The 12,500-nt window shown below is 52.3% G+C and overlaps 1 protein-coding gene across 1 annotated transcript in view; it reads right to left on the reverse strand.

The window, feature by feature from the left end:
- LOC139382362 (cell adhesion molecule DSCAML1-like) overlaps nt 1-12,500 on the reverse strand; it is a 193,911-nt gene that overhangs the window by 47,381 nt on the left and 134,030 nt on the right. The window contains exons 4-7 of the mRNA XM_071126356.1: nt 7,094-7,240; nt 6,585-6,863; nt 2,806-3,081; nt 2,291-2,590 (exon numbers count right to left, since the gene is read on the reverse strand). Coding sequence (XP_070982457.1) covers nt 2,291-2,590; nt 2,806-3,081; nt 6,585-6,863; nt 7,094-7,240 — 1,002 coding nt within the window. The remainder of the gene's footprint in view (nt 1-2,290; nt 2,591-2,805; nt 3,082-6,584; nt 6,864-7,093; nt 7,241-12,500) is intronic.

A 12,500-nucleotide genomic window follows, 5' to 3' on the forward strand; every position in this document is an offset into this window, starting at 1 on the left:
AGAGGGGAGGAAAGGATAGTGGGTAGGGGGTATGGATGGATAGGGGGTTGGAATGCCTTGTCCCATTTCAATCTAATCTATGTGTTGGTGAGTGTGTGTGTGCGTGCGTGCACGTGTGTTTATTTCCAGTGTTTTGATGTGAATAAAACCTACGTAATTTTCTGTTGCAATATCCTGACTATCTTAGGGCATCCTAGGTGATTTTAGCTTCTAGATTAATTACAATTTGTAGTCTTCCCATGGAAGTACATGCTAGAAGCCTTTCTAAGCCTTGAGTACATCACAAGCTTGCATTTCCCGTTGAGTGGACATTTCTCAGCAACAGAAGACTGATCCAATTATGATCCTACATCTGTATCAACACAGGCTGGGTACCAAATGGCACCCTGTAGTCTCTGGTCAAAAGTAGCACATTATATAGGGAATAGAGGGCCAGTTGGGATGCATCCACAAACAGTTTGAGGATGGCGGAGAGAATGAAAGAGGAAACACAAGGCATGATGGGTATGTTACCATGGGCAACAGGGCTAGAAGACCCAGAGAGGGCCGATGGTGAGAGACAAACAGGTGGATGGTGACACAGAGATGGAGGGATGACAGACTGGAGAGAAAGTGAGGTGGGATGCGTTCATCGGGAGAGTGTTGGCTTTATTTAGTACGAGTACACTAATATACTGTTACTGAAATATTAACACTTAACCTCTCGCTCTGTCTCTGTAAGTCTGTGTGTATGTGTGAAAGTGCAGTTTGGTTTTTGCTATCGCAATTTGAGTGTATCATCTGTCAGTCAATATTGAGTGAGTTTCTGTTGAAAGTGTGCATGTGTGTGGGTGGGGGGGTACTTTTGTTTTAGTGTAAGTTACTGCGATCGAGTGTATCATCGTATGTGGATCAGTATGAGTGTGCTAGCAGAGTGCGTATTACTGCTAGCAGAGTGTGTGTTACTGCTAGCAGAGTGCGTGTTACTGCTAGCAGAGTGCGTGTTACTGCTAGCAGAGTGCGTGTTACTGCTAGCAGAGTGCGTGTTACTGCTAGCAGAGTGCGTGTCACTGCTAGCAGAGTGTGTGTTACTGCTAGCAGAGTGTGTGTTACTGCTGGTTTTGAGAGTCCCTGGCAACAACTCGTTCTCACTCCAATGTAGCATTCTGGCATGTCTCCTTGGAACAGACACACGTGTCATAACTGAGCCTCTTACTGAGAGAGATGGAGAGAGGGAGAGAGAGATGGAGAGAGGGAGAGAGAGATGGAGAGAGGGAGAGAGAGAAGGAAGAAATGGAGACAGAAGAGGGAGAGGTGGAGAGTGACATGGCTCAGGCCATCAGTGCCGCTCTGGCCATGTTGTCCCCGACGATCACCGTGGTGACAGTGACATCACCAGGCCTGTCATCACTGCTCCCCATCACCCCTCTGACACACGCTCAGATGAGACGTGGCTCTCCTCTCCTCTTCTCACCCTCTCCTCTCCTCCGTTCTCCCTCTGTCCCTCACCATCTGTCTCCACCTCTCTGCGTACCTCTCTCTCTCTCTCTCTCTCTCTCTCTCTCTCTCTCTCTCTCTCTCTCTGTCCCCTGCTATCCTCCATCTACTCCCTCCATCTCACACCCTGTTGTAACCCCCCTATCTTTCAGTCTTCACTACTCTCTTTATCCCCCCCCTCTCTCTCTCACTCGCTCGCTCTAACTCTCCCACTCTCCCTCCCTCTCTGTCAGACTGTGGCTGCCATGGTTGTCCCTCTCTGTCTCTTTCTTTCTGGAGGAATACCCTGTTCACTCTGCTGGCTTTGAAACTCAAACTGTGTGTGTGTGTGTGTGTGTGTGTGTGTGTGTGTGTGTGTGTGTGTGTAATAGAGAGAGTGTGAGAGAGCGAGTAGAGAGAGGGGAGGGACAGAGCGAGACAGTGACAGACAAACATATGGGCTGGAAGAACAAAGACTGATAGAGAACTGGCGAGAGTTGAAAAACAACAGATATTTGGAAAGAACAAATGAAGGCATGGGGACAAACGAGTAGCACACACACACACACATACATACACACACGGCACACACGCGGCACCCACACACACACGGCACACACACACACACACACACACACACACACACACACACACAGCACACACACACAGCACACACACGGCACACACACACGGCACACAAACTCACAGAGAAAGCGAGAGAGAAAAGGAATGTAGAGTAGGCGAGGAGAAGAGGGAAAAGGAGGGGTAAAGGTAAGGGGGTTTGGGAGGGCGGGTATTAGAACCCTATGGCTGATATTGAAAAGTAGACAGGCACCTCTTACGTTTATGCGCGCTTGGTACTCGGCGCTACCGGCCGAGTTGCGTGCGGCGCAGCGATACACCCCTCCGTCGCGGATCTCCGGGCTGCTGACGTTGACGTGGGACACGGTGGAGCCGTCCGACAGCGTGTACTGGCTGGCCCTCACCCTGGACGGGTCCCTGGCCACAGCCTCGTCATCCAGAGTCCAGGTGATGGTGGGGGGAGGGGCACCTTTGGCAGCGCACATGAGGGAGAAGGGTTCCCCCGGGACCACCACACGCTCACTGAAGGAGGACACGATACGGGGCGTACCATCTGAGGAAGAAGAGGTGGAGAGGGGGGAGATGCTAGGTACGCGTGCACGCACACAGCCTATCCCTCACACTTCTCACCCTATGAGGCCGGCAAAACACTGATACGCACACACACACACACACACACACACACACACACACACACACACACACACACACACACACACACACACACAACCCCAACCCACCCTTTTAACTCACACACACATTCCTTACCCTCCAGCAGTATGATGGAGAAGTCCTGTGCGGTCTGGCCCTTGCGGGTGGCGAAGCACTGGTAGGCTCCCGAATGTCTCTTCTGGGCAGCGGAGATGAACAGGGTCTCGTTGTGGGCCCCCTGGATGGAGAAGTGCTGGTCGGGGAGGACGGGTTCTGTGTTGCGGTACCAGGACAGGGTGAAGTGGGGAGAACCCTGCACAGCACACGACAGGATCACCGTGCTGCTGATGCCCGTCTTCAGGTTCTTGGGAGACAGAGTCACTCTCAACGGCTCTTTGGAGAGAAGTGAGGAAGGATAGAGAGGGGAGAGGCAGAGATAGGGGGAAGGAGGGAGGGAGGGAGGTAGAGAGAGATAAAGAGGGGGAGAGAGAGAGAGACAGAGAGGGAGAGAGAGAGAGAGAGAGAGGGACGGACGGACAGAGAGAGGGGGAGAGGGAGAGTGAGAGGAGGGAGAGAGAGAGACAGAGAGGGAGAGAGAGAGAGAGAGAGAGAGAGAGAGGGGGAAGAGGCCAGAATGAAACCAGAGAAGTATTATTTTGTAAATGCTGTAACTTCTGTAACTTTCTGTAATTTTCCTCCCCCAGAAATGTAAGGACAGGGAACATAACTAAGAAAGTATATTTCATAATTTCTTCATTCAGAGAGTTCAAAGTAAGACATGCATGTACAGTAGAATGTCCTGGTACAAAATGGCTGCCGTTAGTTCATCACCCAGGTGAGTGCTACAGTGCAGTACAGAGGAGGCTGGTGGGACAACAAATCAAACTTGCATTTACAGTTCTGACATTTACACTTATTGCAGAGAAATTCAGTGAAACCTCTGCAGACGGGCTCACTGTAATGCCTGGATTGGAATCAATGAAATGTTACCAGACACATCAAACACACGGAAACAACGTGTTGGACTCCATCCTATTGATTCTATTACAATGAGTCTCCGGTAGCTCCTTCCACCAGCCTCCTCTGGTACAGTACATACTGGCAGTGGAGTCGGTGTACAGCATCGCTATGATAGAGATGTGGTGGAAATGCAACTACACTGGATGGAAATCAACTCTCCCATGGCAGGACTATATACCCTGAGGTAGAGAGAAGGAGAGGGGGGTAGACATGCCCTCTGCAGAGAGGTAGAGAGAAGGAGAGGGGGTAGACATGCCCTCTGCAGAGAGGTAGAGAGAAGGAGAGGGGGGTAGACATGCCCTCTGCAGAGAGGTAGAGAGAAGGAGAGGGGGGTAGACATGCCCTCTGCAGAGAGGTAGAGAGAAGGAGAGGGGGGTAGACATGCCCTCTGCAGAGAGGTAGAGAGAAGGAGAGGGGGGTAGACATGCCCTCTGCAGAGAGGTAGAGAGAAGGAGAGGGGGTAGACATGCCCTCTGCAGAGAGGTAGAGAGAAGGAGAAGGGGGTAGACATGCCCTCTGCAGAGAGGTAGAGAGAAGGAGAGGGGGGTAGACATGCCCTCTGCAGAGAGGTAGAGAGAAGGAGAGGGGGGTAGACATGCCCTCTGCAGAGAGGTAGAGAGAAGGAGAGGGGGGTAGACATGCCCTCTGCAGAGAGGTAGAGAGAAGGAGAGGGGGGTAGACATGCCCTCTGCAGAGAGGTAGAGAGAATGAGAGGGGGGTAGACATGCCCTCTGCAGAGAGGTAGAGAGAAGGAGAGGGGGGTAGACATGCCCTCTGCAGAGGTAGAGAGAAGGAGAAGAGTGTAGACATGCCCTCTGCAGAGAGGTAGAGAGAAGGAGAGGGGGTAGACATGCCCTTGGCAGAGAGGTAGAGAGAAGCAGAGGGGGGTAGACATGCCCTCTGCAGAGAGGTAGAGAGAAGGAGAGGGGGGTAGACATTCCCTCTGCAGAGAGGTAGCGAGAAGGAGAGGGGGGTAGACATGCCCTCTGCAGAGAGGTAGAGAGAAGGAGAGGGGGGTAGACATGCCCTCTGCAGAGAGGTAGAGAGAAGGAGAGGGGGTTAGACATGCCCTCTGCAGAGAGGTAGAGAGAAGGAGAGGGGGGTAGACATGCCCTCTGCAGAGAGGTAGAGAGAAGGAGAGGGGGGTAGACATGCCCTCTGCAGAGAGGTAGAGAGAAGGAAAGGGGGGTAGACATGCCCTCTGCAGAGAGGTAGAGAGAAGGAGAGGGGTAGAGATGTGATGTGCAGGGGTGAGAGAGAGGGAGAGAGAGAAAGAGAGAGAGAGGGAGAGAAAGGGAGAGAAAGAGAGAGAAAGAGAGAGAGAGAGATAGAAAGAGAGAGCGAGAGAGAGAGAGAGAGAGAGAGAGGGAGAGAAAGGGAGAGAAAGAGAGAGAAAGAGAGAGAGAGAGATAGAAAGAGAGAGAGAGAGAGAGAGATAGAGAGAGACACGGGTGTCTGTGAATATGAGACACCCTGAGAAACTGAGACAGAGAGACAGAGAGGGAGCGAAAATGTCAGTGAGCAATAAGGCAGCTGGTGTTATGTGCTGGGGACTGCTGTGTGTGTGTGTGTGTGTGTATGTGTGTGTGTGTGTGTGTGTGTGTGTGTGTGTGTGTGTGTGTGTGTGTGAGTGTGTGTGTGAGTGTGTATGATTATCCCACCTCCCCTGCCCTGTCAGGTAGGTTTTGTGCGAGTTCACCATGATGTGCCCTACGGCCAAACGGACCAACATCCACTAGCCCCCTATCCTCCCTCCCTCCCTCCCTAATCCTCCTTCATCCTTCCTCCCACCCTCATCCTCACCTCATCCTCCCTCATCCTCCCTCCCACTCCTCAACATCCCCATCCCATGTGTGTCTGTGTGGTCTTCCCAGATCTCTTCCCCAAAACAATAACCCCCCTCCACCCAGTGACACACAGGGGAAGCTGCTCCCCGGAACAACCAGAGTTCTCTCCTGTCACCACGGCCACGCTCGGCAGGGGTTCCGAGAGACCCGGAATGGAGCAGGCAGGAAGGGGAGCGAGGTGTCCCAGGAGATCAGGATCAAACTCATCTCAGAGAGGGGTTGACAGGGGTCCAGGACACAGCCGACAGAGCTTAAACGATCCCCTCATCTCCTCCTCTCCTCCCTATCAATCCCTCTCACACTCTCTCTCCAATTTACGTAAACACCTCTGTCAGGTAGAGGGGGGGCGGGGGGGGGGGCGAGGCGATCGGTCTTGAGAGGTGACAGCGGTGGGAGGAACGCATCGGCTGAATGTGCAACAGTTCCCCCCCGCCCCCCCCCCCCGCGGTTGAGAGGAAGGTGGTGGATCCCATTCTGCATGCCAATGTGGTTGTGTTCAGTCACGGGGACGGAGCTGCAGGACGACAGCGTTTCTGTATTACAAGCCAGTCCCGGATGGCCAGTACACAGCCTCCTCATACATAGTACATGTCTGTGGCTCTGGGATAAATAGCATCAAGGCAATAGCAAAACCTACACATGAAGTATCCTCTGATACTGGATAAACCCGAAGGCAGCGGAAACGACCAAAACGAGAAGTCAACCCCCCCCCAAAAAAAACACATCACGATAACATGCCCGACCGAATACCTTAAACACATCAAATGTTTTACAATGACTGTGACAATGTGGTTGCCCGGCCGAACTAACTTAAGACGGACGACCCTGACTGACCGTACGTCGCGCTGGGAATAAAACCGGCAAGCGGAAATCTCCAATCAGGATGAGTTAATATTCTGAGGGACCTGAGGGCCAATATGTGCATAGGGACGCATCTACAGGCCTTCGCCCCAAAACAACGAACTGTTCCGGTAACTTGGGGTGAACTAACCCAGGGACTCGTACAGGGACGTGTGACCTGTGACTCACCGATGACGTTGAGGTGACCGGTCACCTCTTTGGAGCCGAAGCTGTTGGTGACCTCGCAGATGTAGTTGCCGCTGTCGTCCAGACGCAGGTCGCTGACCGTCAGGCCCGTGAGGCGGCGCGTCCAGCGGGAGTCAGCGGGCAGCGGGCGCCCGTCCTTCAGCCAGCGGATGGTGGGGTTGGGGTAGCCCGAGGCAATGCAGGGCAGCTCCACATTACGTCCCACTTGGACCTCGCCGGACTGGAAACTGTCCAACACTGAGGGGGTGGACTCCGTAGGGTCTGGGAGGGGGGGGGGGGGGGGAGGGTTAGCAATACTGAAATTGATCATGCTGATATTGTCTCCAAATTGTCTCTGTTCTGTGACGACAAGGATAACAAGAACCCATGATCTGTAAGACGGTATTGGCCCAACAGACAAACACACTCACCCACACGACAAACACACTCACCCACCCACACACATACCCACACACACATTCACGCACACATACACACTCTCTCTCTCTCACCCATAACAGACAGCCTGGCTCCATTGCTCTGGCGAGTCTCTCCACTGTATTTGTGCTTGGTGATGCAGCGGTAGGTGGACAGGGCATCTTCCTTCTGGACCTCTGATATGTACAGGGCCCCGAACGATGTCAGGAAGAAACGGTTCCCTGTAGGCGAGAAGAGGAGGAGGAGGAGGAGGAGGAAGAGGAGGAGGAAGAGGAGGAGGAGGAAGAGGAGAAGGAGGGAGAGGAGGACGTCAGTCCATGTGTCCAAAACTAAAAAAACAGTGTCAGGTCAACCCAACTCAAGCCAGTCCCCGATTGATTGATTCATTGATTCATTGTTTGTCTGGCACAATTACCCCCCCCCCCCCCCCCCACACACACACACACACATGAGCTTTTAAGAGTGCAGCTATCAAATGCTGTCCATCTAATGATTTATGCTTTAAATACAGAGAGTATGTGAAGGAGAGAGAGAGAGAGAGAGAGAGAGAGAGAGAGAGAGAGAGAGAGAGAGAGAGAGAGAGAGAGAGAGAGGGAGGGAGAGGGAGAGAGTGAGGTGGAGAGGGAAAGAGAGGGAAAGAGAGGGAGAGAGAGAGAGAGAGAGAGAGAGAGAGAGAGAGAGAGGGAGAGGGAGAGGGGAGAAGAGAGAGAGAGAGAGAGAGAGAGAGAGAGAGAGAGAGAGGGGGAGAGGGAGAGGGAAAGGGGAAGAGAGGGAAAGAGAGGGATAGAGAGAGAGAGAGAGAGAGAGAGAGAGAGAGAGAGAGAGAGAGAGAGAGAGAGAGAGGAGGGAGAGAGGGAGAGGTTACGTGTTAATATTTCAGCGGTTGTGTTATTGTAACAGTATATTAGTGTCATCTTCATTTCACATCAGTGAGTGCCTTAGCCGGCCCTTGATTTATCCTCATGTCGATGAGGCCCGGATCCAACATGAAGCCCACAGACACACAGAGTGGATTTCAGTGTTCAGCCCTTTTACACTCCTCTGTTAACGTTCATCTGTCTGTTCTCCACTGGCTCGGGTTGAGAGAGGCTGCATTATTCCACTGTCTGTGAGTTTTGGGGATTATTATGATGTGTGTGTGTTTTGTTTCAGAGTGTTTCAAGGGGAGTGTGTTTTCAGATTGGTTCTTGTTTGTTAACAACTGTGTTCTCAAGGACTCTGGGAATGTTTGCATGTCGTATACGCATGAGACACTTACACACCACACACACTTGCTGCGAGGGGAAGTGCCTGTAGCTATTGGTCGGCATCTGGCCAGACACACTGACCCTAATAAATTCAAAGACATGAGTTTTATGTCTGTTATTTTGACCAGTATACTTGGTCTTCAATTTTTGTGTGAGTTTATAAAGGAGTGTGTGGGTGTGAGGAGAGAGTGTATAAAGCGCGTGGGCATTAGTGTGTGTGTGCCCTGGCAGCAGCAGTGTGAGGGATGGCGATCGATGCACTTTATGGCTCCACAGCTCCATCCAAAGGAGATTTATTAAAGCAGAGACGACAAGGCTGGCTCCCCGCCACACACACACATACGCACGCACGCACGCACGCACGCACGCACACACACACACACACACACACACACACACACACACACACACACACACACTCCATCACTCTAACAAGACTCAGACGGCACTGCAACCGGATCGCCTGATCCTTCCTGCCTTCAAAACTGACGACAACCTCATATCAACATTCACACAACATTCAACTATCTCATAGACGCTGGATTATACGCACAGGTCACACACACACACACACACACACACACACACACACACACACACAGTATACCGTTTTCTACTATGAGTGTTCATAAAAAAAAATGTAAATGGCTTAATATCTATTTACCTGTGTGTGTCCTTTAGTACTACCGTAGAGATGTGTGTGTGTGTGTGTTCGTGGCTAACTGTTGTCGTGCTGAGTGCTAGGCCGTGAAGGCTGTAATTGCGAGCCTGCCCTTTAGTTCCAACCTGGGTATTAAGTCTTACAGGATAATGTGCACTTCGTACAACACCCTCACCACCCTGTCACAACACACTGACACAGACAGGATGTGCAACTGAAATGGCACCCTATTCCATATATAGTGCCCTAATTTTGACTAAGGACCACAGGGATCTGATCAAAAGTAATGCAAAATATAGTGAATAGGGCGCCATTTCAGCCGCAGACAGGGAAAGAAAGAGCACATTACAGAATAGAAGGAGGGAAAGAGGGCAGAAAGGAGAGAGGACAGAGAAGAAATGGGTTAGGTGAGGGGCAAGGATTGAGAAGGAGTGAAGAGAAAGAGGCGAGAGAGGACAGGAGAGGAAGAGAGAGGAAAGGAGAGGGAGATAGAGGAAAGCAGAGGGGGAGAGAGGAAAGCAGAGGGGGAGGGAGGAAAGAGAGGGAGAGAGGAAAGGAGGGGAGAGGGAGAGAGAGGAAAGCAGAGGGGGAGGGAGGAAAGAGAGGGAAATAGGACAGGAGAGGGAGAGAGAGGGAAGGAGAGGAAGAGAGAGGAAAGGAGAGGGAGAGAGAGGAAAGCAGAGGGGGAGGGAGGAAAGAGGGAAAGAGGAAAGGAGAGGGAAAGAAAGGAAAGCAGAGGGAAAGAGGGGAAAGGAGAGGGAGAGAGAGGAAAGCAGAGGGTGAGGGAGGAAGGAGAGGGAGAGAGGAAAGGAGAGGAGAGGTAAAGAAAGGAAAGCAGAGGGAGAGAAAGGAAAGTAGAGGGAAAGAGAGGAAAGAGAGGGAGAGAGGAAAGGAGAGGGAAAGAAAGGAAAGCAGAGGGAGAGAGAGGAGAGGAAAGAAGATGAGAGGGAGCTAGAGAGAGGAAAGGAGTGGAGAGGGAGAGAGTGGAAAGCAGAGGGAGGGAGCGGAAAGGAGAGGAAAGGAGAGGGAGAAAGGAAAGGAGAGGGAAAGAAAGGAAAGCAGAGGGAGAGAGAGGAAAGAAGAGGAGAGGGAGCGAGAGAGAGGAAAGGAGAGGGAGAGAGAGGGAAGGAGAGGGAGAGAGAGGAAAGGAGAGGGAGAGAGAGGAAAGCAAAGGGTGAGGGAGGAAAGAGAGGGATAGAGGAAAGGAGAGGAGAGGGAAAGAAATGAAAGCAGAGGGAGAGAGAGAAAATGAGAGGCGATGGAAAGAAAGGAAAGCAGAGGAAGAGAGAGGAAAGCAGAGGAAGAGAGAAGAAAGGAGAGGGAGAGAGAGGAAAGGAGAGGGAGGGAGAGGAACGGAGAGGGAGAGAGAGGAGAGGAGAGGGAGAGAGGGCAAAGCAGAGGGAGCGAGAGGAAAGCAGAGGGAGAGAGAGGAGAGGAGAGGGAGAGAGGGGGAAGCAGAGGGAGAGAGAGGAAAGCAGAGGGAGAGAGGGGAAAGCAGATGGAGAGAGAGGTAAAGAGAGAAGAGGGAGAGAGGAAAGGAGAGGAGAGGGAAAGAGGAAAGGAGAGGAGAGGGAAAGAGAGGAAAGTAGAGGGGGGAGGGAGGAAAGAGAGGAAAAGAGAGGAGAGAGAAAGAGAGGAAAGTAGAGGGGGAGTGAAGAAAAAAGAGAGGAAAGTAGAGGGGGAGGGAGGAGAGAGAGGTAAGGAGAGGAGAGGGAAAGAGAAGAAAAAAAAGGGGGAGAGAGGAAAGCAGAGGGTGAGGGAGGAAAGTAGAGGGTGAGGGAGGAAAGAGAGGGAGAGAGGAAAGGAGAGGAGAGGGAAAGAAATGAAAGCAGAGGGAGAGAGAGGAAATGAGAGGAGAGGGAAAGAAAGGAAAGCAGAGGGAGAATGAGGAAAGGAGAGGAGAGGGAAAGAAAGGAAAGCAGAAGGAGAGAGAGGAAAGAAGAGGAGAGGGAGCGAGAGAGAGGAAAGGAGTGGAGAGGGAGAGAGTGGAAAGCAGAGGGAGAGAGAGGAAAGGAGAGGGAGAGAGAGGAAAGGAGAGGGAGAAAGAGGAAAGGAGAGGGAGAGAGGGGAAAGCAGAGGGAGAGAGAGGACAGGGAGAGAGTGGAAAGCAGAGGAGAGGGGGAGAGAAAGAGGAAAAGAGAGGAGAGGGGAAGAGGAAAGGAGAGGAGAGGGAAAGAGAGGAAAGCAGAGGGGGAGGGAGGAAAGAGAGGGAGAGAGGAAAGGAGAGGGAGAGAGAGGAAAGCAGAGGGTGAGGGAGGGAAGAGAGGGATAGAGGAAAGGAGAGGAGAGGGAGAGAGAGGAGAGGATAGGGAGAGAGAGGAGAGCAGAGGGGGAGGGAAGAAATCGAGGGAGAGAGGAAAAGAGAGGAAGAAAGAGGAAAGAAAAGGAGAGGGAGCGAGAGAGAGGAAAGGAGTGGAGAGGGAAAGAAAGTAAAGCAGAGGGAGAGAGAGGAAAGGAGAGTGGAAAGCAGAGGGAGAGAGGAAAGGAGAGGAGAGGGAGAGAGAGGAAAGGAGAGAGAGAGAGGGGAAAGCAGAGGGAGAGAGGAAAGGAGAGGAGAGGGAGAGAGAGGAAAGGAGAGGGAGAGAGGAAAGGAGAGGGAGAGAGGGGAAAGCAGAGGGAGAGAGAGGGGAGGAGAGGGAGAGAGTGGAAAGCAGAGGGAGAGAGGAAAGGAGAGGAGATGGAGAGAAGGGAAAGCAGAGGGAGAGAGAGGAAAGCAGAGGGAGAGAGGGGAAAGCAGATGGAGAGAGAGGTAAAGAGAGAAGAGGGAGAGAGGAAAGGAGAGGAGAGGGAAAGAGGAAAGGAGAGGAGAGGGAAAGAGAGGAAAGTAGAGGGGGAAGGGAGGAAAGAGAGGAAAAGAGAGGAGAGAGAAAGAGAGGAAAGTAGAGGGGGAGGGAGGAAAGAGAGGAAAGTAGAGGGGGAGGGAGGAGAGAGAGGTAAGGAGAGGAGAGGGAAAGCGAGGAAAAGAAAGGGAGAGAGAGGAAAGCAGAGGGTGAGGGAGGAAAGTAGAGGGTGAGGGAGGAAAGAGAGGGAGAGAGGAAAGGAGAGTAGAGGGAAAGAAAGGAAAGCAGAGGGAGAGAGAGGAAATGAGAGGAGAGGGAAAGAAAGGAAAGCAGAGGGAGAGAGAGGAAAGGAGAGGAGAGGGAAAGAAAGGAAAGCAGAAGGAGAGAGCGGAAAGAAGAGGAGAGGGCGCGAGAGAGAGGAAAGGAGTGGAGAGGGAGAGAGTGGAAAGCAGAGGGAGAGAGAGGAAAGGAGAGAGAGAGAGAGGAAAGGAGAGGGAGAGAGAGGAAAGGAGAGGGAGAGAGGGGAAAGCAGAGGGAGAGAGAGGACAGGGAGAGAGTGGAAAGCAGAAGAGAGGGGGAGAGAAAGAGGAAAAGAGAGGAGGGGAAGAGGAAAGGAGAGGAGAGGGAAAGAGAGGAAAGCAGAGGGGGAGGGAGGAAAGAGAGGGAGAGAGGAAAGGAGAGGGAGAGAGAGGAAAGCAGAGGGTGAGGGAGGGAAGAGAGGGATAGAGGAAAGGAGAGGAGAGGGAGAGAGGTGGGAGGATATGGAGAGAGAGGAGAGCAGAGGGGGAGGGAA

This window comes from Oncorhynchus clarkii, chromosome 24, assembly GCF_045791955.1.
Source record: "Oncorhynchus clarkii lewisi isolate Uvic-CL-2024 chromosome 24, UVic_Ocla_1.0, whole genome shotgun sequence".
Taxonomy (NCBI): Eukaryota; Metazoa; Chordata; class Actinopteri; order Salmoniformes; family Salmonidae; genus Oncorhynchus; species Oncorhynchus clarkii.